This window comes from Callorhinus ursinus, unplaced genomic scaffold, assembly GCF_003265705.2.
Source record: "Callorhinus ursinus isolate GAN/ISIS: 27379988/994484 unplaced genomic scaffold, GSC_fseal_2.0 scaffold60, whole genome shotgun sequence".
Lineage (NCBI taxonomy): Eukaryota > Metazoa > Chordata > Mammalia > Carnivora > Otariidae > Callorhinus > Callorhinus ursinus.
The window spans coordinates 8269820-8295219 of NW_027397122.1; the positions used below are offsets into that span (position 1 = coordinate 8269820).

At 56.4% G+C, this 25400-nt stretch overlaps 1 protein-coding gene across 1 annotated transcript in view; it reads left to right on the top strand.

Moving 5' to 3' along the window:
• The window catches only part of MYO1G (myosin IG), a 13488-nt gene extending 8410 nt beyond the window's left edge, over positions 1–5078 (top strand). The window contains exons 17-22 of the mRNA XM_025853076.2: positions 1958–2272; positions 2752–2896; positions 3415–3519; positions 3671–3784; positions 4400–4554; positions 4828–5078. Coding sequence (XP_025708861.1) covers positions 1958–2272; positions 2752–2896; positions 3415–3519; positions 3671–3784; positions 4400–4554; positions 4828–4984 — 991 coding nt within the window. The 3' untranslated portion in view covers positions 4985–5078. The remainder of the gene's footprint in view (positions 1–1957; positions 2273–2751; positions 2897–3414; positions 3520–3670; positions 3785–4399; positions 4555–4827) is intronic.
• The last annotated feature ends 20322 nt before the right edge of the window (positions 5079–25400 follow it).

The window sequence follows — 25400 nt, forward strand, 5'->3', positions numbered from 1 at the left end:
ACCCTGGGGGGCGGAGGGGAGGGAGAGGAGGGAGGATTGTGCATTGGGTGGGGGGATGGGAAGGATGGGTGTGCACCTGAAGGCGTGGGGGGATGGCTGTGGCCCTGGGGGGGGGGGGGGGGGGGGGGGGGGGGGATGGGTTAGGCACCCCCGGGGGGGGGGGGGGTGTGCATGCACCGACCAGGCCCACAGGCACCCCTCCAGGCACCACAGGAATCTCCTCTAACAGGAGACAGACCAGGACTGAAATTGACTTAAGCAAAAGGTGTAGATGTGGTTAGTTTACCTCAGTCCCATGGTCATCAGCTTCAGGCCCAGGTGGATCCAGGTGCTCAAAATATGATTTTCAAGGATCTGGCTTCCTTCCTTTTCCTTCTTTTCTTTTTTCTTTTCTCTCCTTCCTTCCTTCCTTCCTTCCTTCCTTTTTCTTTCTTTCTTTCTTTCTTTCTTTCTTTCTTTCTTTCTTTCTTTCTTTCTTTCTTTCTTTCTTTCTTTTTCTTTCTTTTCTTTCTAAGATTTTGTTTGTTTGAGAGAACACACACGGGGAGTGGCAGAGGGAGAGGGAGAAGCAGGCTCCCCACTGAGCAGGGAGCCTGATGTGCGGCTCAATCCCAGGACCCCAAGATCATAACCCGAGCCAAAGGCAGACGCTTAACCAACTGAGCCCCCCAGGCATCCCCCTTCCTTATCTTTTCCCTTCTTTTCTTCTCTTGACTCTGAAAGATTTCAGACCTAGAGAAAATTCCCCCTCCTACTCCCCAGCATCAGCTGTGCCACCCCGTGACCAGTGTGTGGTTTTGTGCAGACACCTGCAGCCCATCCCAGTTATTTTTAAGCAAATCATTTTTTAAAAGATTTATTTATTCATTTTAGAGGGTAACCGTGAGCATGTGAGCTGGGGATGGGCTGAGGGAGAGGGGGAGAGAATACCAAGTGGACTGTCCACTGAGGACTGACTTGGGCTCACTCTCATGGCCCTGAGATCATCACCTGAGCCGAAATTGAGAGTCAGACACTTAACTGACTGAGCCCTGCGGGCACCCTGTCAAATCATTTTGTTTAGAGTCATTTTAGCAAGTATTCCCAAAGGACAGGAATTCCTCCCTCTCTCCCCCTTTTTATTTTTAACGTTTCAAACCTAGTGAAAAGTCAAAAGATGCCTATGATGATTTACTGTCCACCTGAATTGCTACAATTGTGTGCTCTCCCCAGCCCATCTCTGTGTGTCTGTCTGTCCCCACACCCACATATACGTATGTTTATATGATTTCCTAAAGTAACGGACCCCCTCGATATTTCAGCACACGTCTCAAGGACAAGTACGTTCCCTTTTCTGAACACGCTGAGGTCAGCAGATGAGAAACCTAACACCCACAAGACATAATCTGCATATCTGAATAATATGCCGGCCGTATTCGAATTTCCACAAGTGTCCCACTATCACCCATGGCGACACACTACATTTAGCTGTGAGCTTTGCTACCTCCCCTAACACGGAGGGGTTGGTTTTAGGAACATGACACCATGCCATGGTCACAGAGATGGGACTTGAGATGCTCACACTGGGTCCTCGCAGCCCCACCATCTCCAGGACTGTCCACACTGCTGTCCTCTCCTTGGTCTGAGTCAGGTTCCTTAAGTATACTTTCATCTGTGGGTCCCCTGGGCTGCCTGCCGTGCAGGGCTCCCGGTCTGGGTTTTAATGGTTGCATTCTTGGGGTGCTCCTCCATGTCGGGGCATCTACGAGTTGGAGGTCAGACCTGGGCCAGCTCGGGTTCCAGGTGGACAGTTGGCAGCTACCCCTGGTGGAGGGGAAAGCACCCCCATCTGCAGGTGCCAGGTGGAAAGACATGGGGTGGGGAGAGCAGCTCTCCCCTGAGCCAGGCAGAGGCTGCAGCAGGGCCCTGTGCCCACCTGGGAAGCAACCTGCAGCCAGGTGGGGGTGGCCCCCAGGAGTCAGGGGCAGGTCAGCCTGGCGCAGCGCTGGGCTGAGGGTGGGGGAGGCGTGGCCTGGCCGGGACTGACGGAAGCCCGGCTGGCCCCCCAGGCCTGGCGCGGCACGCTGGCCAGGCGGCGCTGCCGGCGACTGCGGGCCATCTACACCATCATGCGCTGGTTCCGGAGGCACAAGGTGCGCGCTCACCTGGCAGAGCTGCAGCGGCGGTTCCAGGCCGCGAGGCAGCCCCCCCTCTACGGCCGAGACCTCGTCTGGCCGCCGCCCCCTGCGGTGCTGCAGCCATTCCAGGACACCTGCCAGGCGCTGTTCTGCAGGTGCGAGCCCTCAGCCACTGCCCCTTCGGTTTTCCCCATTCGGCTAGCGCCCACTGAACACCTGCTCCCGGCCATCTGCACCCCACAAGCCCCATTTCATAAGCAGGAAAACAGGAGGCTCTGCCTAGTAACTGGGTCCCCACACCCCACCGTCATTGGAGAGCGCTGATATCTCCTTGCTGGAGGCCTGCAGGGGAGCGTGGCTGGCTGGGACAGGGAATGGAGGGGAACAATGCGTTTGGGCAGCGCTTTGAAGGCTGAGTAGTTCTCCAGGAGGAGGCCGTACTGTCCTCAGAGTGGGAGGGGCCCCTGCGGAGACCAGGGAGGCCGAAATCAGGATGGCCAGTGCCAGGCTGAGAGGGTTGGCCTTCTCCGCGGGGAAAAGGGAGCGAGAAGAGCGCATGGATGTGAAGGGGCAGGACCGGGGTGGGGAAGGTGAGGGCTGCATGGGGTCCATCTGACCATCCGGTTCCCTCTAGGTGGCGGGCCCGGCAGCTGGTGAAGAACATCCCACCTTCAGACATGGCCCAGATCAAGGCCAAAGTGGCGGCCATGGGGGTCCTGCAGGAGCTACGGCAGGACTGGGGCTGCCGGCGGGCCTGGGTCAGGGACTACTTGTCCTCTGTGAGTGTTGGGGCCGTAAAAACTGGGCACCAAGGAGGGGCTCAGGGCTGAGAGCTTGCTGGTGTCCACGCCACATGTCCTCTCCCAGGGCCTGGCTGTCTGTCCGGCCTGTGGGCCATGCCCCTCTGCCCTTGCCTCTGGCCTCTGGGCTTTACTGAACACCTTCTCTTCTGCGCCCACCCCCGCACCCATGCCCTGGCTCACCCTGGCCCTCACACGGGCATGATGAGCTGTGCCCCTGGCCCCATTCTACAGGGGACGAAGGCTCAGGGGCCCAAGGTTTTCCCTGGCACCCGGGACCCTGCCTTCTCAGCTTCTGGGCCGGTGGGCAGCTATGGAGGGCTCAGGGATGACCAGAACCTAGGGCTGCAGGGGTCTGGGCACGGGGCCCTCAGACAACCCAGGGAGGCTGGCTCAAGGCCTGACTCGGCTTGGCTCGGGAGGTGAAGGACAGGGATGCCCATTCACCACACTCGCTGTTGGTCCAGCGTGGTCAAGCAGCCCCCATCCGTCCTCAGGCCATGGACAACCCCACAGCCTCGGGCCTGTTCTCTGAACGACTGAAGGCACTCCGTGAGAAGGACAGCTTTGGGGCCGTGCTGTTCTCCAGCCACGTCCGGAAGGTAAGGCGTGGGACCAGGGGAGGAGCGACAGCCCAGGTCCAAGGCAGAGGTTTCCGAAGTGGTCAGATCCAACTCAGTCCGTGAGAAAAGGGGTCCAGGGAGAGGAGGCCCTGGGGCCAGACAGGTGATCCCGAAATCGCCTGTCCCGCAGGTAAATCGCTTCAACAAGAGCCGGGACCGGGCGCTCCTGCTCACTGACCGGCACGTCTACAAGCTGGACCCCGGCCGGCAGTACCGGGTGATGCGGGCGGTGCCCCTGGAAGCGGTGAGCCCCGGGGGGACAGGGGAGGTGAGGGCGTCTGCAGGGCCCCTCCACTCGCGCCTACCTGGGAAGGCCCGAGCTTTCTAGAACTCAGCATCAGCTCAGGATGGTGGGGCCTTTATGTTGCTCAGGGGGGGCAGGGGGCCGAACCACGGGCCCCTCTTCCCCACATACAGGGCGGCCTGGGGGTGTCCGGCCCGACCGCGGGACAGGTTGCAGTGCGCAGCGCTCTCGCCCTGGGGTCCCTGTAACCGAGTGGGGGGCCCATCTGGTGCGCCGCCACGCCGGGTGGCCGCTTGATGTAATGGAGGGAAACCAGACGGCTCAGCGCCCCGGCCGCAGCAGCACACTCAAGAGGAACTCGAGAGCCACAGGGGAGGGTGGCGCCGGATTAGAGGCGCCGATCGAGAACATTCCATCCCGTCCTGGAGCAAGTTCTCTCAAGCGGCGTCTCGGCCAACCCTCCCCTTTGCGGGCGGAGCTAGAGAGGGAGAAAGGGGACCCAGAGGGGGCGGGCTGGGGGCTCCGGGAGGCTGTTGGTGGCGGGCCGCGGCCCAGGGATCTTGGGGGCAGGGAGGAGGGCCTGCCGCTCCCCTGACCCCGGCCCCGAACGCGCAGGTGACCGGGCTGAGTGTGACCAGCGGGCGGGACCAGCTGGTGGTGCTGCACGCGCGGGGCCAGGACGACCTGGTGGTGTGTCTGCACCGCTCCCGGCCGCCGCTGGACAACCGCGTGGGGGAGCTGGTGGGCGTGCTGGCCGCGTACTGCCAGGGGTGAGTCCGCGCGCGCAGAGGGGGACCGGCTGTTCCGAGAAGCTCGTCCCGCCCCTGACCGCCCGCCCTCCCTGCCTCATCCGGCCCCGCCTCGCCCCGGCTCGCCCCGCCCCTGACCGCCCTCCCGGCTCGCCCCGCCCCCTGACCGTCCTTCTGCCCCGCCCTTGACGTCTCGCCCCGCCCCTGACGCCACACCACGCCCCCTGATCTGCCTCCCTCCCTCCCTGCCCACCCGGCCCCGCCCCCCTGACCTCCCTCCCGCCCCCGCTTCAGGCAGGGAAGGGCGCTGGAGGTCCGCGTCTCGGACTGCATCCCCCTGAGCCAGCGCGGGGCCCGGCGCCTCGTCTCCGTGGAGCCCAAGCCCGAGCAGCCAGAGCCGGACTTCCGCTGCAGCCGCGGTGCCTTCACGCTCCTCTGGCCGAGCCGCTGACCTGTCCCGCCGCACCCGGGCCTCCCTCCACGCCAGCCCCGCGCCGGACACCGGTCCGCTGTGCAATAAAAGGCTCTGTGTCTGTGCCCTGCGAGACTTGTGTCTGTGGGTGGACATCCGCACAGCGACCAGCAACCTGGCAAATGTCACCCCCGCGTCCTCTGCTGACCCCTGTGGGGTCACCCGGACCGGAGGAGGAGGAGGCCTGGGGGCCCAGTCTGGTGGGGCAGCAAGACTGCATTCCCCTGGGGCCCCAGCCTATGCACCCGCTGGCTGTGGAGTCCACGGTCCGAGAGGAAACGGTGCCCTTTATGGCCCAGGCTGTTCCTCCCACGCTGAGGTCTCCCCCCTGCCCCCCCCCCCCCCGCCTATTTCCCCCCCCTAAGGCTCCTTGCCTTGCCAAGGGTGCTCCTTGCCTTAGGGGAGGGGAATGGCCATTGGGGAAGCTTGGGGTCCCAGGGCCACCCTCGGGCAGGACTCTGGCTGAGCACACACTGGGGCAGACACTGTCCCAGCTGCTGGCTGTGTCCTTGCTGGGGGTGGGCATCCCAGGCCCCAGGAACCCTACTTCTCCGACTCCTGAGCCAGGACCTCCCACAGTCTGGGACAGGACCTTGTGTCTGGGGGCTCTCAGAAGCCAACCAAAGGAAGGCCAGAGTGGACACAGCTCCACTTCCTCTCGCCAGCAGCGTCCCTCCCCAGACCCTCTGCCCCGCAGCCCCGCAGTGCCCCAGCCCTGCCCCCTGCCCCATCCTAGCACCCCCACTCACTCTCCTCACTCCATAGGTGACCCTTGGCTTTCAAAGCTGCTCCCTTGCTCCTGGGGCATGCTAAATTTGGGTGGCATCCTTGCCTGGTTGTGCCCTGTCGATGTGGAGGGAAGTTGGCAGGTGTCCACCCCTTGAAGGGCTCACAGCTCCTGAGGCTTCCCCCTGGTCACTGTCGACTTCCCTCTCCAGGGGGTTTGGTGGAGTCACCTCCTCCTGTGCAGAGCCCAGCCTGGAGGCCCCTGGATGCCCCCACATAGCCCGCTCCAGCATCTGTCTCCGGCGCTGGTGGCCTCAGGACAAGCCAGCCATTCTCTTGAAGAGGGTGCTCAGGTCCGCTCGGATCCAGAGATGCTAAGCTGCCCTAGACAGCAGGTGCTCCTGGCCCACTGTAAATTCCCTTTGCAGTAGGTGGCTTGCCAGAGGCTGTCAGCACGACCTGCTTCCCTTCCAGATTCTCCACGGCTGCCTGGCTGCCTGGCTGAGGGCAGGGCTTCGTGGAGCCCAGAGGGAGGAGCCTCGCTGGGCAACATTTGGGGGTCCTGCCCTGCTGGGGGACACTCCATGCTGAAGGCCCAGAGCCAAAGAGGGTTTCTCCAACGTCCAGAGAGAACTGTCAAGGCTGCCAGGCAGGTTCCTGGGGCTGTAGGATCCTGAGATCCCAACAGAGGGGTTGAGTGAGAGGGCAGGAAGAGGAAGGAGCAAGAAGCCCCTTATTCAACCCTCACCTCACATCAGTCTCTTCACAAACATTATACATCACTCTACAAATGCTAGTATTTGTCATATATTAATCGCTTTGCAAATTACACCTCAGCCCTCTTCCCGCCCGGTCAGTATTAGCTGTATCTTGCACTGTGACAGGTGGGGAAACAGGCTGTGTGAGTTGCCTGGGGCCATTCGTATGCTGGGTGGGGCAGATTCAGGCTCGCAGGCCCCACACCAACAGAGGCACTGGCTTTTAGAAGGGGACTGTGGTCCTCAACGCTTGCTGCCTCAGTCTGAGTCCAGCTCTGCTCGTGAGTCCCCTCTGGCCTCTGGTGGATGTCTCCACCTGTGCAGGTTTCCCCAGAGTCTGGGCTGGCCCTGGGAGTGGCTTTAATCAGAAGGGGTGAGGCACTTCTGGGCCCAAGCCTGAAGAAGGCAGAGCGGGGGAAGAGTCGTGGGAGGAAGGCCACATGGGGGAGAGAAGGAGAGACAGACACACAGAGAGACAGTGGTTGGAGGGGATGGGGGGGAGGGCCTATCAGCTGGACCAGCAGGTTTTGGTGCTCTTGTAAGTGATAACTTTTTTTTTTAAAGATTTTATTCATTTGGGAGAGAGCAAGCTAGAGAGAGTGAGCGAGAGAGAGCGAGCACAAGCAGGGGGGAGAGGCAGAGGGAGAAGCAGGCAGCCTGATGCAGGGCTCTATCCCAGGACCCTGGGATTACAACCTGAGCCGAAGGCCGACCTTTGGCTGAGCCACCCAGGTGGCCCTAAATGATAACTTGTTTAAAAAAATGTTATTATGTATTTATTTATTAAGAATAATACAGTAACCGTATATCCAAAACCATGAACGATGAACACTTTGGCACATTTGGTTCAATTTTTCCTGAAATTTTTGAAGGTTAATTATACATACCATGGGCACCTGGGTGGCTCAGTTGTTAAGTGACTGCCTTCGGCTCAGGTCATGATCCTGGAGTCCCGGGATCGAGTCCCACATCGGGCTCCCTGCTCGGCGGGGAGTCTGCTTCTCCCTCTGACCCTCTTCCCTCTCGTGCTCTCTATCTCTCATTCTCTCTCTCTAATAAAATAAATAAAATCTTTAAAAAAAATTATACATACCATGCCATTTCATCCCTAAATGTATCGATACATACACTGAAAAATGAAACGTTTCTTACTGGGCCGAATGTCATGATCAAACAAAACGCATAATAATTCCCTTATGTCACCTAACACGTGGCCAATACTCAGTTTTCCCCAAATGCCCTTTTACAGTAGGTTTGTAGGAACCATTATCCAAACAATCCACATATCTGTCTCAATCTGTGTCCAACCAAGGGTCCAGCGTGGGTTCCGACGACTCTGCGTCCTACGAAGTTCTCAGAATAAGCTCAGAATAACCGCAGATGCCAAGTTTACAGAGGAGGGGTTTGGCCCATGGAGAGGGGTTGGCAGGAGGGTCCCAGTGCCCAGGAGCCCAGGAGCTGGGTGAAGACCCCTCCTCTGCTCAGAAAGGGGCTGGCTTCACAGTCCTGTGTCCTGACCTGCTGAGGGTGGGAAGTGTTCAGGTGAAGTTTCCATACCTACAGCATACACTCCCCACAGAAAAGCCACGAAATGCACCCACAGAACAAACCTGCCAGTTCCAGGCAGGTCTGACCTGGCCATTCCTTGCCAGGAGGTGAGGCAAGGGCCGAAGCAGCCAGCCCCAGCTCCATGGCCAGGACTCAAATCCCAGCTCTTCCCGTTAGAACCATGAGCCCAGACACCAGCCTCCTCTCTGCTTCCTATCAACAGAACGAGGGGCGCCTGAGTGGCTCAGTCATTAAACATCTGCCTTCGGCTCAGGTCAGGATCCCAGGGTCCTGGGATCGAGCCCTGCATCGGGCTCCATGCTCAGCGCATCAGGCTCCCTGCTCGGCGGGAAGCCTGCTTCTCCCTCTCCCACTCCCCCTGCTTGTGTTCCCTCTCTCGCTGTGTCTCTCTCTGTCAAATACATAAAATCTTAAAAAAAAAAACAAAACCACACACACAGAATGAGCCTCCAGAAGCTCGGGGACCACAGGGGCTAGGGGGAGTTGTCCAGCACACAGGGGTGGCCCTCGTCCTGGACGCGGGGAGAGGAGACCTCTCCACACGCGGCCTGGGTGGTGGCTCCCCTCACTGTCCCTGCCGCCGCAACTCCGGCCCGGGCAAGGCTGCCTCCACGGAGCAGATGAGGAAACAGAACCATACGGCGGGCCTGTTTTCCGTTTCTTCTTGGCGGTATAATCCACATACCACAAAATTCACCATTTTTAACATTAAAGCCAGTGTTTTTTAGTATCAGTATATTCAGTGATTTGTGTCTATTGGCCAACAGCGTCATCTAATATTAGAACTTTTCATGGCCCTAAAAGAAGCTTGTCCCCATTAGCAGCACCTCCACTTTCCTTCCCCAGTCCCCGGCAACGACTAGTCTACTTTCTGTCTCCGTGGATTGGCCTGTTCTGGACATTTCACGTAAAGGGAACCATGAGCTCCTTCGTCTGCCTTCCTTCACTCAGACTTCAGCCATATCAGAGCATGTGTCACGACTTCATTCTTTTTTTTTTTTTAAGGATTTATTTATTCATTTCAGAGAGAGAGAGAGCTTGCGTGCAAGTGGAGGGAGGGGCAGAGGGAGAGAGAGAGAACCTTAAGCAGACTTCGCTGAGCGCAGAGCCTGAGGTGGGGCTCGATCTCACACCCCTCAGATCAGGACCTGAGCCGAAACCAAGAGTCGGATGCTTAACTGCCTGAGCCACTCAGGCACCCCACTGTCCACTTTGTTTTAATAGCCATGCTAGAAAGTGTGCGGTGGTAGGGACACCTGGGTGGCTCAGTGGGTTATGCGTCTGCCCTAGTCTCAGGCCATGATCCCGGGGTCCGGCAGGAGGAGTCCTGGGATGGAGTCCGGATCAGGTTCCCTGCTCAGCAGCGAGTCTGCTTTTCCCTCTGCTGTGCAAACTCAGCTCTCTTGCCCTCAAATAAATAAAAATCTTTAAAAAAAAAAAAAAGTGTGCAGTGATAGCTCGCTGAGGTTGATTTTCGTTTCCCTGATGACCCATGTTGGGCAACTTTTCATGAGCTTATTGACCACGTGTACATCCTCTCTGGAGAAATGTTGACTCCAGGTTTTTGCCCACTTTTTTTTTTTAAGATTTTATTTATTTACTTGACAGAGAGAGACACAGCGAGAGAGGGAACACAAGCAGGAGGAGAGGGAGAGGGAGAAGCAGGCCTCCCACGGAGCAGAAAGCCCAATGTGGGGCTCGATCCCAGGACCCTGGGACCATGACCTGAGCCGAAGGCAGACGCTAAACGACTGAGCCACCCAGGCGCCCCTTTTGCCCACTTTTAAATTGGTTCTTTTTATTATTGAGTTGTAGGAGTTCTTTATATATTCTGGATGCTCTGCCACTTTTTTATAAGTAAAAAAATAAAGCTTTATTTATTTATTTGTTTGTTTGAGAGAGAGCACAAGTGGAGGGGGGCAGGGGCGCGCAGCAGAGGGAGAAGGAGAAGCAGGCTTCCCGCTGAGCAGGGAGCCCTACTCCGGACTCGATCCCAGGACCCTGGGATCATGACCTGAGCTGCAGGCAGATGCTTAACCAACTGAGCCACCCAGGCCAACCAAAGGTTAATTTTTTTTTATCTTGTGCACAGGCTAAAAACCAGAATTGTACTGAATATTGGGGGCGGCTCCTCAATGTGTGTCTGAAACACTAGGTGACATCACTTGTCAGCGCAAAGTTGGCACCCAATTCTAGGTGAGAGAGCCCGATCTGGGGCTCCCCCATGGCCTGTGAACTGGTGTTCAGCCCCGTGAGTCTGTGAGGAGGGGAGGTGGACGTGTGTGAGCACCATTTTTCTCAAAAGGTGTCCACGGTGGTATGTGGGCCGTGGGCCCTTCTCAGGTGGTCACCGAGGTGCTCCTGCTGGCCAGAGCAGCGGGGTCCAGCCCCTGTTCACGGAGAACGTTCCCCAGCAGCGTGGAGTGGACGGCCGGTGCTCTAGCCGGACAGCAGGTCTTCGGCCCTGCAGGTGGGCACAGATGATTCCACTGTCTTCTGCAATCACTGATCCCGGGCCCCTGCAGGGACTGAGCTTTGCCCACACCAGGAAGCACTCCCTGCCCCTCCTGGAGAACGCAGGAGTACCTTCTAGAAGCTCTGTCTTGGTCACAGGGGAGGCTCCCTGCATCCCACCCCTACGGGGCCCTTGAGCCACCGGGCGCCATGACTCACCTTCCCTCCCAGGAGCCCAGACAAGGCCTTGGGCATGTAAGATGGAGCAGGGCGAGTGCAGGGTCCTGAGCGAGCTGCAGTGAGACCATGGGGCCAGCATTGTCACGAGTGTCCTCAGCAGGGATGCCCCCAGGGGCTCGGGGGTGGGGACAGAGGGCCCAGCAGGTGCCCAGCGTCTCACGGGTTGGCTCTGGCCTTCGCGGGCATGGACAGCAGGCCGGGCTTTTACTCTCGCCCAGGAAAACACCTTCATGGGCTACAAAAGGTCAGAATAATCCAGAACCCACATCTGAGTGAGCATCACCATCCGTTCTGTTTACACCTTCCCTGAGCTGAGCAAACTGGAGAACAGTCATTGGGTCGGAGAATCGGCAGGAAGTTCAGGGTCCCGGGCACAGAGCGGCCTGCTCAGCGTCCCCAGCAGCAGCTACCACGCACCATCCTTTCCTCTGCCCCCAGAAAGAGATGGGCCGCCAAGAAGTCAGCACATCTCCAAGCGAACAAGGGAGGACAGAAACCATACAACTCCCCGCCCGTCCTCCACTGTCAGCCAGGCTCTGTTCCTCCCCAAAGCAGGGCTGACCCACACGCCCACCCTGACCGTGACCCCAGGCCAGCTGCGGTAGGCGCGGAGCAGAACGGCAGCCAAGGAGCAGAGACATCTCATGGAGACGCCACAGAGACACAGAGACACCCCTGGGGCACCCCAGAGACAGCTCAGAGACACAGATGCCTGGTGGTAGAGTGTGGACGTGTGCACACGTGTGTTTGTGTGTGGACGTGCACGTATATGTACATGTCTGTGTGTGGCTCTTGACAATTTGTCTTCCGTTTAAGTCCACGCATCCGTCACCGGGATACCAAAAAGCTCCATCGAGATACCGAAAAGCTCTGTCAGCGCACGGATGCTTGCTGCCCTGGGCTGTCACCGTGGCCTCCGTGGTCCGGGCCACACCCAACTTCCGGGGAGGCTGCCGCAGGGCATGCGCATTCAGAATCCCAGCCATTCTGTCACATAGTTTATAGCAAGATCATGAAGTTTTCTTGGTTATTCCTAGACTCAATCCAGGAATTTTTTTTTTTTTAATTTTTTTATTGTTATGTTAATCACCATATATTACATCATTAGTTTTTGGTGCAGTGTTCCATGATTCATTGTTTGTTCATAACACCCAGTGCTCCATGCAGAACGTGCCCTCCTCAATCCAGGAATTTATTTTTTACAGTAATCTATTTTTAACTGCAAGGGCAGTTGCCTGCCAAGACATGATGCTCGTAAAACTTTTGAACTATGACAGATTTCAGTAAAATCAATGAGTGCTTCGCTGTAATAAAACATTAAACTATAATTTGCAGTGCAGCGCCCAGCCCAGAGAGACACAACAAATATCCAATCCCCAAACAACCTCGGGCCGGTTCCGCCTCTGGGACCTGCAAATAGTAATAATAATGATGATGATAATAATAATTTGCAGTAGAACCCCCGTGTTAGAGCCTCTCTCCGATGAGGGGTGGGGTGGGGGGCAGGAGGTGGCCTCGGGACTCTAAGCGGCCGCTGCCTGCTTCTGCCCAGCATTGAGCTGAGTTGAAAGCAGAGGCTGCTTGCATCTCCTTGTGGTTCCCGACGGTCCCCTCACCCCAGGCACCACCAGGCCCTGGTCCGGCCACGACGCCCGGTCCACAAGGATGCAAGGGCATCAGCAGACCCCCAGCCCTGAGCATGGAGGCTGAGGGCCCGGGCTGTCCCTGCAGGGGCTCCCACAGCAAGATCAAACCTGCCTAGCACAGAGCCCACAGTGAGACTTCCAAGGACATAGGGAAGCCAGCCCACTGGAAGCATCCACTTCTAAAGACTCCCCTTGGGGAGGATGTCACATTTCCATAACTCACCTGCATCCCTGTGTGCAGCCCACGCAGGATGCCCTGAGCAGAAACGAGCAGGTATTTCTGAGCACACTTACCGGGTGGGCACAGGCCCGGAGGGAGCCGGGGAGGTGCTCACCTGCTCACACCCGTGACCACCCCCCTGGGGGCATCCCCCTTCCAATGCGTGGTGAGGTCCTGGCCTCCTGCCATGGGCATCTCAGGATCCCGTCGTGTTCACTCATTTGTCATTAGAACCCAGTGGGTCTCCCACTGCCCCTCACCCTGGGAAAATGCTCAACCCTACAGCAAAGCCGATAGGATTTCACGTGGACACCTTTGAATCGTGCCCGGAGTGCACCAGCCCTGCTGGATCTCCCCAGCGGAAAGCCCGCCTCTCTTACTGCTCTAGGGGCACGTTCCCCAGTAGCCTCATGCCCACATCGTTGATTGAGCTTGGGATCCGTTCACAGACTTTCTTCCTCTTTTTCTTTAAACTTAATTTAATTTATATATATATATATATTTTAAAGATTTATTTATTTGACAGACAGAGAGGTAGCAAGAGCAGGAACACAAGCAGGGAGGTTGGGGAGGGAGAAGCAGGCTTCCCGATGAACAGGGAGCCCGATGCGGGACTCGATCCCAGGACCCTGGGATCATGACCTGAGCCGAAGGCAGACGCTTAACCATCTGAGCCACCCAGGCGCCCCCGAAGGCAGACGCTTAACGACTGAGTCACCCAGGCGCCCCGCCCCTTTAATCTAATTTTATTTTATTTAAATTCAGTTAATTAACATAGAGTGTATTACTAGTTTCAGAGGTAGAGTTCAGGGATTCATCAGTTGCATATAACACCCAGTGCTCTTTACAGCATGTGCCCTCCTTCATGCTCATCGCCCAGTTACCCCAGCCCTCCACCCGTCTCCCCTCCAGCAACCCTCAGTTTGTTCCCTGGAGTTAAGAGTCTCTTATGGTTTTGGACTTTCTTCTTTATGGAGATAACATCCTCCAACCCTCCATCCTGCCGAGATCATGGACATCACCATCCATTCACCATTCATCTGGACGGTCCCTCAAGCTCCTGCCATGAGCACCTGCAGCCGGGCACCCACTTTCCCGCCATAGCTGAGTCTGGCTGGCTCGGGAACACCAGGTAAGCGGCTCATACAGCAGACTCGGCCCTGTTGTTGCAAATCTGTGTTTGCTCCCCGCGTGCCCAAAGCCATCCCCGTGTGCACGGACCAAGGTTCACCTGTCCACCCACATTTGGGCTGTTATCCATTTTTGGCTACTGTGAATAAAGCTGCCATGAACTCTGGTCAAGTATTTGTGTCAACGGGTCTTTGTTTTTCTCGGGTGACCGTCTAGGAGATGAGCGGCAGGTTCATGTCCTTTGATAAGAAGCAACAGAAGATGGGCGTCTGGGTGGCTCTGTCGGTTAAGCGTCTGCCTTCGGTTTAGGTTGTGATCTCAGGGTCCTGGGATCGAGCCCCGCATCAGGCTCCCTGCTCGGCGGGAAGCCTGCTTCTTCCTCTGCCTGCCGCTCTCCCTGATCCTGCTCTCTCTCTCAAATAAGTAAATAAAATTACAAAATAAAAAAGACAGACTTTTCCCCAAAGTGGCCTCCAGTGGCCGCACATGTGTCAGCTGGCCACCCTGGTCTCTCTTATTCATGTGTCGTTTGGCTTTTTCTGATGGATTCCATCACATCTTTTGTCCATTTTTCAGCTGGCCTGCTAGCCTTTTTATTATTAAGAGGTAGGACTCTTTTTTTTTTTAAAGATTTTATTTATTTATTCATGAGAGACAGAGAGAGAGAGAGAGAGAGAGAGAGAGAAGCAGAGGGAGAAGCAGGCTCCCCGCTGAGCAGGGAGCCCGATGCGGGACTCGATCCCAGGACCCCGGGATCATGACCTGAGCCGAAGGCAGGTGCTTCACCCCTTAACTGACTGAACCCCCAGACTCCCCCCGTAGCTGCCTTTTGGATGACATGATGGTTGGTGTTTGGCTGCTTTTACTCACCTCTGTCCCGCGTCAGGTGGATGCTCTGAGCGGGGTTTGTGTTGCCACAAGGAAAAGTCTCGTGTGCCCACACCATACCCTTGACCGGAACTCGGCGAGGGAGCCTCTGGCTGTGGGTCTGGAAACACCTGCGCTGCAGGGGTCCTGCGTCAGTGACCGGACTCCCTGGCCCAGGTCTGAGGCTGAGCCTGTCCTTTGTGCTGGGCATGGATTCAAGCTGTGCAGGTGTCCGCTCTGCTCTGCACCTGCCCGGGGACCACGGCTCCTGGCAGCGCCTGCAAGTACGGCTGCAGGGCATGAGGGCAAGGGGGCAGCGGGAAGAGAGGCCAGACATGGGGGCATTCAAAAGAGAGGCTCCTCCGAGGGCCCACCCTGCCCTGGGCCCGGCCAGCGCCCACAGGTCAGCGAGGAAGTGACTCCACGGGCAGCGGGGAGTCATTCTCGGGTCTCTGTTCTGGCGATGGCCTCCGTCTCTCTGGAGTCAGAACAGCCATCCTCAGTGGAAGGGTGCTCACCTAGCAAAGCAGAGGGCTGGTAGTCAGACTTGGGGGACCCCGCTTGTCCTGGGAACCCCAAAGCCTGGAGCCGATGGTCCGGGACAGCAGCAAGTGACAGCGACAGGATTCCACCCACAGGTGGCATTTTGAGCCTTCCAGCAGCCACGTTAGAAGGGCGCCTGGAGGGCGCCGTCGATGCAGCGTCCGACTCTTGATTTCGGCTCAGGTCGTGACCTCAGGGTCGTGAGATGGAGCCCCATGTCTTCAAAAAAAAAGAGGGGGTGAAGAGAAGCAGGTGGAGTGGATTCTAATCATGTTTTATTCAACACAATTTATCCAAAATATTATCATTTCAACGGGTGACCAATGTAAACATGATTAACATCCCACTTTACCTGGTGTGGGTCTTTGACACCCACTGTGTGTTTTCCGGTTGGCACACATCTCAGTCTGGATGCTCAGGACCATGTGGCTGGTCAGGGGGGCCGCGGGCACCCAGCACAGAATTCAGGAGGGACGCGTGCGTGAACCCAGAGCGCCCCCCCCCCCCCCGCCGCAGCTTCTCGGTTTCCTCCTCAACTCACACACGCTGCTGGCCTCACCTCCCTACAGCCCATCCCTGGAGGGGGGCGGTGGTCCAGCCCAGACTCCTGGAGGCAGCCCCCCACCCCCGCCCCGAGCTCCCCTGCTAAACGTCATGGACCTTTCCCGAACCACACTTAGCAGGTTGTTGGTAAACGTTGATGACCTAACAAGGCCACGCTCCAGAGCAGGATGAAGGCACCGCTGGAGGGAAGAAGTGAGCCTGCGCCCTCTCCTCTCACACCTGTCACCTCGGGCCCTATCGGAGGACTGGACCCCAAGTGCAGACTGAGAAATTATTCCAGATATTTTCAGAGCTGTTTGACGCACTCCTGTTAATTAACAGAAATTCAGTCAAGGGGGCTTGAAGATGTAATCGACTTTATTTAATGATTCGTGAATCAGGCAGCATCCCATCCTGCAACTATGAAGGAGCTCCAAGAAGCTGTACGAAAGGGAAGGTATTTAGGGGCTGAGTGGGGGCAGAAAGAAGGAAATTATTAGCAAGGAACACATCGTTTCCGGCAAGGTGGCGCTCCTCCGGGGAATGGAAGGGGTCTATCCACAGATTAGCGCCTAGGGCTGACAAGACAGGCCCAGGTCAGCTGGGTAAAGTCCATTTCAGGGGGCAAAACTGAGGTTAGGACTGGTAGTGGGTCCTGGAGTGCTGGCCTGAGGCTCAGCCCAGGTGGCTCCATGGGGAGCCTGCTGTGTTCAACACACCTCACCGGCTCCTCACAACTAGCCTCAAGGTGCCCCTCGTTTCTCAACTGGGGGAAATGGCCTCTTTCTGCCCGAGACCCTAGGGAGACAGGAAAGGAGATAAGACTCTTCCCCGAGGCCACCCTCAGACTTGGAGCTCCCAGCTGGGAGGTGCCAAGGCCCTGCGGTCACCGAGGGAATCCAGCACAGCTGATGTCAGCGCCGGAAGGGGCCATAGGCCCTCTCATCCAGGGGAAGGGGCTGGTGGTGGGCAGAGGCTTTTCTCTGGTGGGGTGGGCCCTGCAGTGGGGCCACAGAGTGGATGGACCACAGTGCGCTTAGCCACTCATCCATCGATGGACACTTGGTTGCTTCCGCCTTTGGGCTGTTGTACCTAATGATGATATGAAGGTGGGTGTGCAAATACCTCAGTGTTTTGGGGTTCGCACCTCGGAATTACTGGGTCACATGGTAACTCTTTGTGGACCCAGCACACTTGTCCACGGCAGCCACATCAGTGCGCGTGCCCACCGGCAGTGCGGGAGGGTTCCAGTTTCCCCGCGTCCTCGCCAACACCTGTTTCCCTGTTATAATAACCATCCTGACGGGTGTGAAGGGGCATCTCAGTGAGGTTTTGATTTACATTTCCCTGACGAGCAGTGATGTCAAGCATCTTTTCCTGTGCTCATTGGCCATTTGCAGTCTTCTTTGGAGAAATGCCTGTTCCAGTCCTCTGCCCATTTTTGAATTGGGTTGGCTGTTTCTCTGTATTGAATTTTAGTTGTTTACATGCTCTGGATATTAATACCACATCTGACACATGACTTGCAAATATTTTCTCTCATTCTGTGAGCTGTCTTTTCCTTCCCTGGACAGTGCCCTTTGGTGCATAAAAGTTTTTAATTTTAAAGACGTGCAACTGATCTATTTTCTGTTTTGTGTGCAGGGTCTTGTTTTCCTCAGTCTGCTCTGATGCTCTGCACTCTGGGGACTGTGGCTCCAGACCAGTGGGGAGGCTGCTGAGTGGGTTCTGCACACAGTGGAGTTCCTGCCCCAGCAGATGTGGGCTCAGAACTGCACGAAGTTCCCAGAGTTACAGCCAGTAATGAGCCATGTCCCCCAAATCCACATGTTGAAGCCCTTACCCCCAGGACCCCAGAATAAGACTGTGTTTGGAGATGGGGTCTTTAAGGAGGTGACTGAGGTAAAATGAGGTCACTAGGGTGGCCCTAATCCCATAGGACTGGCGTCCTTATCAGAAGAGGACGTCAGGACACAGACACGCACGGAGGGACGACCCCGTGAGGACCCGGGGAGGAGACGGCCGGCTGCACGCCCAGGAGAGGCCTCGGGAGGGGGCAGCCCTGCCACGCCTCCAGCCTCCAGGATATGAGGAGCAAATTCCCATTGTTTAAGCCTTGCCCCACCCCTGCCTCTGCCCCCGTCTAGGGTGTTTGCCTCTACAGCCTGCGCGGACTGATGCACGGCCTCCCCTCTGTCTCTGCAGCCTCCGCCCTCCCCAGGATGTATTCATGGACGTGCCTCTTCCTCGGCCTCTCTCCCAGAGGATGATGGAGGCCACGCATCCTGCCCTTCGGACCACGGTCACTTCCAGCACCCCATGGGAGGCCGGCCCTCCCTCTGGCTCTGTGCAGCCCCAGCCACCGTCCCCGCGCCCCAGAGCCACTTGCTCTTCCCCAGGAGTTCCCGGGGGCCCTGGCTGGTGCTAAACCTCCAGAGACACGCGGGACTGAACGCAGCATGTGGACCCCCAAGATGCAGGAGGAGGGCCTGGAGCCCCATCTGGAAGGACGTGGCGCAGGGACACGGGCACAGGAGAGCCTCCATCCGGTGTTCCCCCCTTAACGTTATAGTTTCCAACCTCTCAAAATCCATATTTAGAGGAAAACGAAGATCTCAAGTTTCGGGGAAGCCAGTTCAGAGACAAACCGCACACATGGGGGTTAGTTTGGGAAGGGGGATGTCCGCCTGCTGTCTTTGACCCCGGTGACGCAGCCCCGCAGATGTCCCGAGTATGAAACCCACAACCGCAAACAACCCGAATCTCCAACCGCAGGACACGAACGCTTCATCAGATCGCTGAAGTCCCTAATCACAAAGACAGTGTAAGAATTTGGTGACGTGAGGGGCGCCTGCGTGGCTCAGTCGTTAGGCGTCTGCCTTCGGCTCAGGCCCTGATCCCAGGGTCCTGGGATCGAGCCCCGCATCGGGCTCCCTGCTCCGCAGGAAGCCTGCTTCTCCCTCCCCCACTCCCCCTGCTTGTGCTCCCCCTCTCCTGTCTCTCTCTCTCTGTCAAATAAATAAATAAAATCTTAAAAAAAAAAAAAAAAAGAATTTGGTGACGTGTCCGGGCAATAGGGTGAAGCAGCGGGACCGGAGGAAACGGTTTTGTTCTCAGTGTGCTATATATAACCACACGCTAATTACAATCAAACGAGAGACTTGCCAGGACTAAAGGGGCACCTGAAAAAGGAAAATGCCGAAAATCAGTGCACGGGGGCAGTAGGGTTATGTACGAAATTTGTTCATTTTTAAAAGTTCCTTTAATATTTTAGTGGGGTTTTAATCAATGATACTTGAAAAAGACATTCTCTCTCCTTAACTGAAACTTGTGGCTCAAAGAAGCAGCTCCACTAGTGGGGGCGGGGTGGGGCATGAGGGTGGCATCTAGCTGCTCCCCCCAGCGGGCAGGAGAGAAAATACGAATTGATTGGAAAGAGCGAGAGGGAAAGTACGGTCCCTGGACCCCGGGGAGTTTACCCTTTTGTGCTGAAGACAGAAGAGGGCCAGGCTTTGGCAATGCAGGCATATTCAAGGCTCTGGAACATGGCTCTGACCCTCGGTGTCGGGCTCCATTTTGGGGTAATTTCAGCCATGGCAGGTGCCTCGGGAGCAGATGGCGTGGCCGAACCTCCAACAGTGGGGACAGCAGGGCTGGCCTGGGGGGAGCTGGGGGCTGGTCTCAGCCACATGGAGTCTGAGATGGAGGCAGGATGGCCAGCTAGAGCCACAGAGCACATGAGGGCATCCGAATGTGACAGAAGGACCAGCCTGGGGCAAAGCGGTTTGAGCTCAGAGAGCCGTCCATGCCCGCGGGCGGGTGTGAGGGGCCACCGGGACCCCCAGGGGGCGGCCGGGGAGGTGACAGGGCAGGCTGGGCTGCAGGGATGGCTCAGCTGGAACCGAAGCAGCCAAAGGCCCACGAGCTGTCCAGGGGGCCACGGCGAGGGTGGCCAGACCCCGAGGCGCTGCACACACAGGGGGGGGCCTGGGCCCACTCTCCCGCGCAGGGCGGCCCTCAGCCCCCAGCGCAGTGTGTTTGGAAGGCTGGAAGCTTCCCCGGCCCACTCTTGCTCGGTCCTTCCTGCTAGGACTGCCCCGTGCTGTCTAATAAACTGGTGCTTTCTTTACTCCTCACTCAAATCCAGCAGCCTCCAGACACCCGGGAGTGACCCAGGGTTCTCGGCCAGGCCCCCTCAGTTAGATTCCATGGCGGGGGGCGGGGGGCGGGGCGCCTCACCCTGGACCGATGCTGTCAGAACATGACGGCTGCTGTTCTGGGGCATGGGGTCGGGCTGACAGCCGGGGGCACCCTGCAGGCTGGTAAATCAGTACACAAAAACACCCTGAAGAAAGGGAAAGATGAGCTGCAGACGCGGATGGGTGCTGCCAGTGTGGTTGCATTGAGGACACGCACAGAGCTCCCTGTCTCCCCGAAACGCGGGTGAGAGCTGCCAGTGGGCTGTTCCCCAACAGCAAGCATGAACGGGGCCACTCACGGGCCCAACAGCTCGGGAACCAGCTCCTAGGTGTTCACCTAAGCCAAGCCCCACCCGTGTGCCCCGCAAAACAAGTTCCAGAGTCCCCCGGCCTGTTGGTGACAGCAACCACGTCCCTGATACCGCGGGGCAGTGGCATTTCCCCACAGTGTATTATACAGCAGTGAACACAATTCACTCTGGCTAGACAAAGAAGGGTGTGTGTCTTCACATCATGATGGGGAGTGAGAAACTTGGTTGGGCCCTGGCACCCAGATATTTGGCCAAACACCAATCCAGATGTCAGGGTGAGGGTATGGTTTAGGAGAAATCAACATTTATAGCAGTGGACTGTGATTAAAGCAGATCACCCTGGGGCGCCTGGGTGGCTCAGTCGTTAAGCGTGTGCCTTCGACTCAAGTCATGATCCCAGGGTCCTGGGATCGAGCCCCACATCTGCTCCCTGCTCAGCGGGAAGCCTGCTTCTCCCTCTCCCACTCCCCCTGCTTGTGTTCCCTCTCTCACTGTGTGTCGCTCTCTGTCCAATAAATAAATAAAATCTTTAAAGAAAAAAAGCAGATCACCCTTGATAACATGGGTGGGCCTCATCCAATCAGTTGAAGGCCTTAAGAGAGAAAGACTGAGGTCCTCCTAGGGGAGGGGGGAGTTCTGCCTCCAGGCGGCTGTCAGACTCCAGACACATCAGCTCCTCACTAGGTCTCCAGCTGCCACCAGTGCCCACAACAGTATGAGAAATTCCCTTAAAATAAATCTGTCTCCCTTGCTCTCTCACACTCTCTCACACACTATATATATATATATATATATATATATATATATATACACATATACATATACACGCATAGGCACACTTCATTTAATTTCACTTTGCTTTACTGCATTTCACGTTGTCTTTTTTTAACAAATTTTAGATTTCTGGCAAACCTGGGTCAAGCACGTCTATGGGCACCGTTTTTTCCAGCAGCATTTGCTCATTTCACGTCTGCATCCTATTTTGGTGGTTCGCCTAAGATTTCCTGCTTTGTCATTACTATTTTATCCGTTACGGTGATCTCTGGTCAGTGATGAGGATTCACTGAAAGCTCAGATAATAATTAGCTTACTTCATTAACAAAGGATCTTTTATTTATTTTTTAAAGATTTTATTTATTTGAGAGAGAGAGAGAGAGAGAGAGAGTATGAGTGGGGTGAGGGGCAGAGGGAGAAGCAGACTCCCTGCTGAGCAGGGAGCCCGATGCGGGGCTGGATCCCAGGACCCCAGGACCATGACCTGAGCTGAAGGCAGACGCTTAACCAATTGAGCCACCCAGGTGTCCCACCTACACAAATTTTAACATGCAAATTCACACACCTCTGTGTGTGCACATAGATTCCTGCTGTAAAACGAAGATTATTCTCTGCCTACTGATGCGTAGCACTTTCATTTTATGCACAGAATTAGATTGATCAAGATCTTTGGTTTATCGTGTATTCTTAACATTAGTTCATGCACCACGGTCTTTTTATCATTCGTTCGTTCGTTAATACTATTGTAATAAAACCCGGGGCGCCTGGGTGGCTCAGTGGGTGAAGTGTCTGCCTTTAGCTCAGGTCATGATCCCGGGGTCCTGGGATCGAACCCCAAGTAGGGCTTCCTGCTCCGCGGGGATCCTGCTTCTCCCTCTCCCTCTGTTGCTCCCCCTGCTTGTGCTCTCTCTCAAATAAAAAAATAAAATCTTAAAACACGTTGACAACCTGAACTTTTTTTTTTATTTTTTATTCGGACAGAACTGCAGAGCTCTAGGAAAGGGGCCAGGCAAGCGGAGAATCCCTACATGTGCCCGGCCCACTGTCCCGCGCTGACATTGTCCCCGCTGCTCATCCCTCCGCCCACGGGCACGTGTTTCCGCATTGGGGTCGGAGTGCAAACTGCAGCCACGACACCCTTTCTACTTTCCCGTGTAAACCTCCTCAAAACAAAGATGGTCTCTGCTACAGCCACAGTTCAACGGTCAAAGTCAAGAAACTGACACAGCACAGTTATCTGATGGGCATTCTTGGCAGGGATCCTCCAAGGGCACCAGGGTGGGAGGCGCCGGGGCCGCGGCAGGGCTGCGGGGGGTGACCCGTGGGGACCTGCGCTAGGAGGAGGCAAACATTTGCTTCGCTCAGCAAGCTCTCACCCGCTGGTGTCGACATCCACCGCGGATTTTTTTACTCTATTGTCACTATGCTGGCCGCTAAATATTCCTCAAATTTCATCTTGTCTTCCTTATTACTGGCCTTTCTACTGCATGGGAGGGCTTTCCTTTCTCTCATTTGCTTATTCGCCTCAGGAGGTATATATGGGATTCCGGTCTTAGTCAATGGCTTATGCTCTGTTGCTGCCATGATCTGATGCTTACGTTGTCCCAGACCCAGCCAGCACGAGTGACCTTTTGACGTGTCCCCCTCGAATTCTGAGCACTTGCTGATACAAGATACTCGCTCACTCTCCCCCCAACCCCGTCCTGGAGGCACGTTTCTCGGAGCAACAGAGGACGGAACTAAGAAACCAAGATCTGGTGCTGAGTGTGCCCGCCGCTGCTGGGGCGTCGCTGCTACCAGGAAAGCCACATAATACACGCGCCCCCATCCGCGTGTCCGAGTACGTGTGCTTCTGCATCCGTCTGCATCGGTGTGCGAGTGCACGCGCTCGTTTGTGGAACGAAATCGTGAGCTCAAGCGGGTACCTCGGACTGTAACCCAGGGTCACAGGGTTTGTCTCAACCTCCCTCCCCGTTGTCCCTCGATCACGCGGCCTTGCTCTGTGCGCAGCGGAGGCTTGGGCGTCACCAGCCTGAGGGAGGCCCTCGTCTGGCTGAGCCAAGGGCAGACGGACTCACCAGGCGGGGGCCCGGTGCTGAGCCAGACGGTCTTCTGGAAGGTACAAGGGAGGCAGAAGCAATATCCCCAGGAAGCTCTGGGGTGGGAGCAAAACCTTAAGATTTTCTGGATGGAAGGAGTGGCCAAAAAAGACGCTGCTGTCCGGCTCTGTGGAGAGGCCTCAAGGGACACAGGGTCGCTGGGAAAGGGCAAACGTGTCCCCAAGCAGCTGGGAGGGGGCTCCTCACACACTGCTGTCCCCCAAGAGAGGCCGCCCTCCGTTCAAGGCACGAGTGACCCTAGGTACGGCCTCCTCAGACCTGCTTATGAATAACCAGCTAATACACTTCTGGCTGTTCTATTTCTAGGGATCCTGCTTCCTTTTTTTTTTAAGGACTTATTTTTAATTTCATTTAATTTTTTTTTAAAGATTTTTATTTATTTATTTGAGAGAGAGAATGAGATAGAGAGAGAGCACATGAGTGGGGGGAGGGTCAGAAGGAGAAGCAGACTCCCCGCCGAGCAGGGGGCCCGATGCGGGACTCGATCCCGGGACTCCGGGATCATGACCTGAGCCGAAGGCAGTGGCTTAACCCACTGAGCCACCCAGGCGCCCCTTCATTTAATTTTTTAAGTACACTCTACGACCAGTGTGGAGCCCAGTGTAGGGCTTGAACTCATGACCCTGAGATGAAGATCTGAGCTGAAATCAAGAGTCAGATGCTTAACCCACTGAGCCACCCAGGCGCCCCAATTCTTATTCTATTTTTTTTTAAGTAGGCTCCAGGGCCAACGCGCATGGGGCTTGAACTCACAGCTCCGAGACCAAGAGTCACATGCTCGACCAAGACAGCCAGGTGCCCTGGGATCTTGTTCAAGGTTGCTCTGTTGAGGGTTTCATCTCTCTCATCCAACAAACATAATTTCTCCCAAAGACAAAAGTATTTCTAGGTTTGATGCGCGTGTGCTCTCAATTCAACACCGCGTCTTTACAGAACAGGCAGCCTGTGGGAAACGTCTGCACGCAACCAGGACTAATACCAGCAAGGAAGGGCAAGGCCGCTCTGGAGCTCGTGGTCTGCACACTGGTGGCCGGGAAGCTGGAGTGAAGCCGCTCACCATCACCAAGTGCTGGGCAGTGGAGGCTGGAGTGTTCCCAGGAGGGACATACACCTCTCTTGGGGATCCCAAGGCCGCGTGGCAGTGCCGGTGAGCACAGGATACAGGGGGCTTGACGAGCGTGAGTGAAGCTGGGTACCAGCCTCTGGGAGTGCCCCAGAGGTGTATTTTAAGGCCAAGAGCACCTACAGATCCTGGAGAGCTAGTGCATTGATTGATAAGCCCCAAGACCAGAAACTGTGCCTGGAACTCAACCCCCGAGCGAGAATTGATTTTCCACCTCACAGGAGACAAAAATCTCCAAAATGACAGCAGGTGTGGGCCTTCTGCCAGGCCCGGATGAGGCCATCTCTTTAGCTTGTGCACGAACAACAAACCAAGATGTCACTGGAGGTTCTGACGCACGCCAGCTGGAAATCGTGACCAGAGCGTCACGCTGAGATGCATCTGCACATGGGGTGCCGGCCGGGAGTCTGGGTGCCAGCGCCCGCGATGGGGGCACCCCTCAACACCAGGGCATCGTGTCTGCAGCTCATCCTCAAATGGTTCTGGGGGAAGAAAAAGGAGAGAGAGAGAAAAGAAATGTGCTAAAATATTGACATGTAGGGGATGTGGCTCAAGAGTGCTACACTTGAACAATACTGTTTCAATTTTAGGCTTAAAAGGAACAATAACGGGCAGGGGGAGGTACCGGAGCTGGGAGAAGGGCTGGTCATCTGAGGCCACGGACCCCAGTCCCTCACGTGTTTCCCTAGCCCTGGCAAGGCCCGCCGCCATCTGCGCCTCCTGCCCGGCGCCAGCTGGTCAGTGGCTGCAGGAAGCAGCGTGCTTTTGCCCCAGCCTCGGCCGGACCAGCTGCTCAGGGGGATTCTAGTCGCGCCCAGGCCTCCTCCGCAACAGGCGGCCTCACTCGGGCCCTGGAGCAGATGCAGCCTTTGGTGGAAAGCCCCATCTTCTCTCCACCCCACCAGAAGCTCCTGTCTCTCGTCCACGCTCCCTGCCCACCTGCCAGGGCCATGCCCTTCCCTCTGTGCCCATCTCCTGGCCACTGCAGGCCCTCACTGAATGACCACTCCCCTCCCTGCTCCCCAGCCTCGGAGCTGGCTCAGGCCTCTGGAAGGCAGGCAGACGCCTCCCTTTGCTGGGTGCCGTCCTTCCCCACCCACATTCACTCCGTAGCACTGGGACATCTGGCTTCCACACTCCCCCCAAATGGCAGCGTAAGAGAGAGAATTTA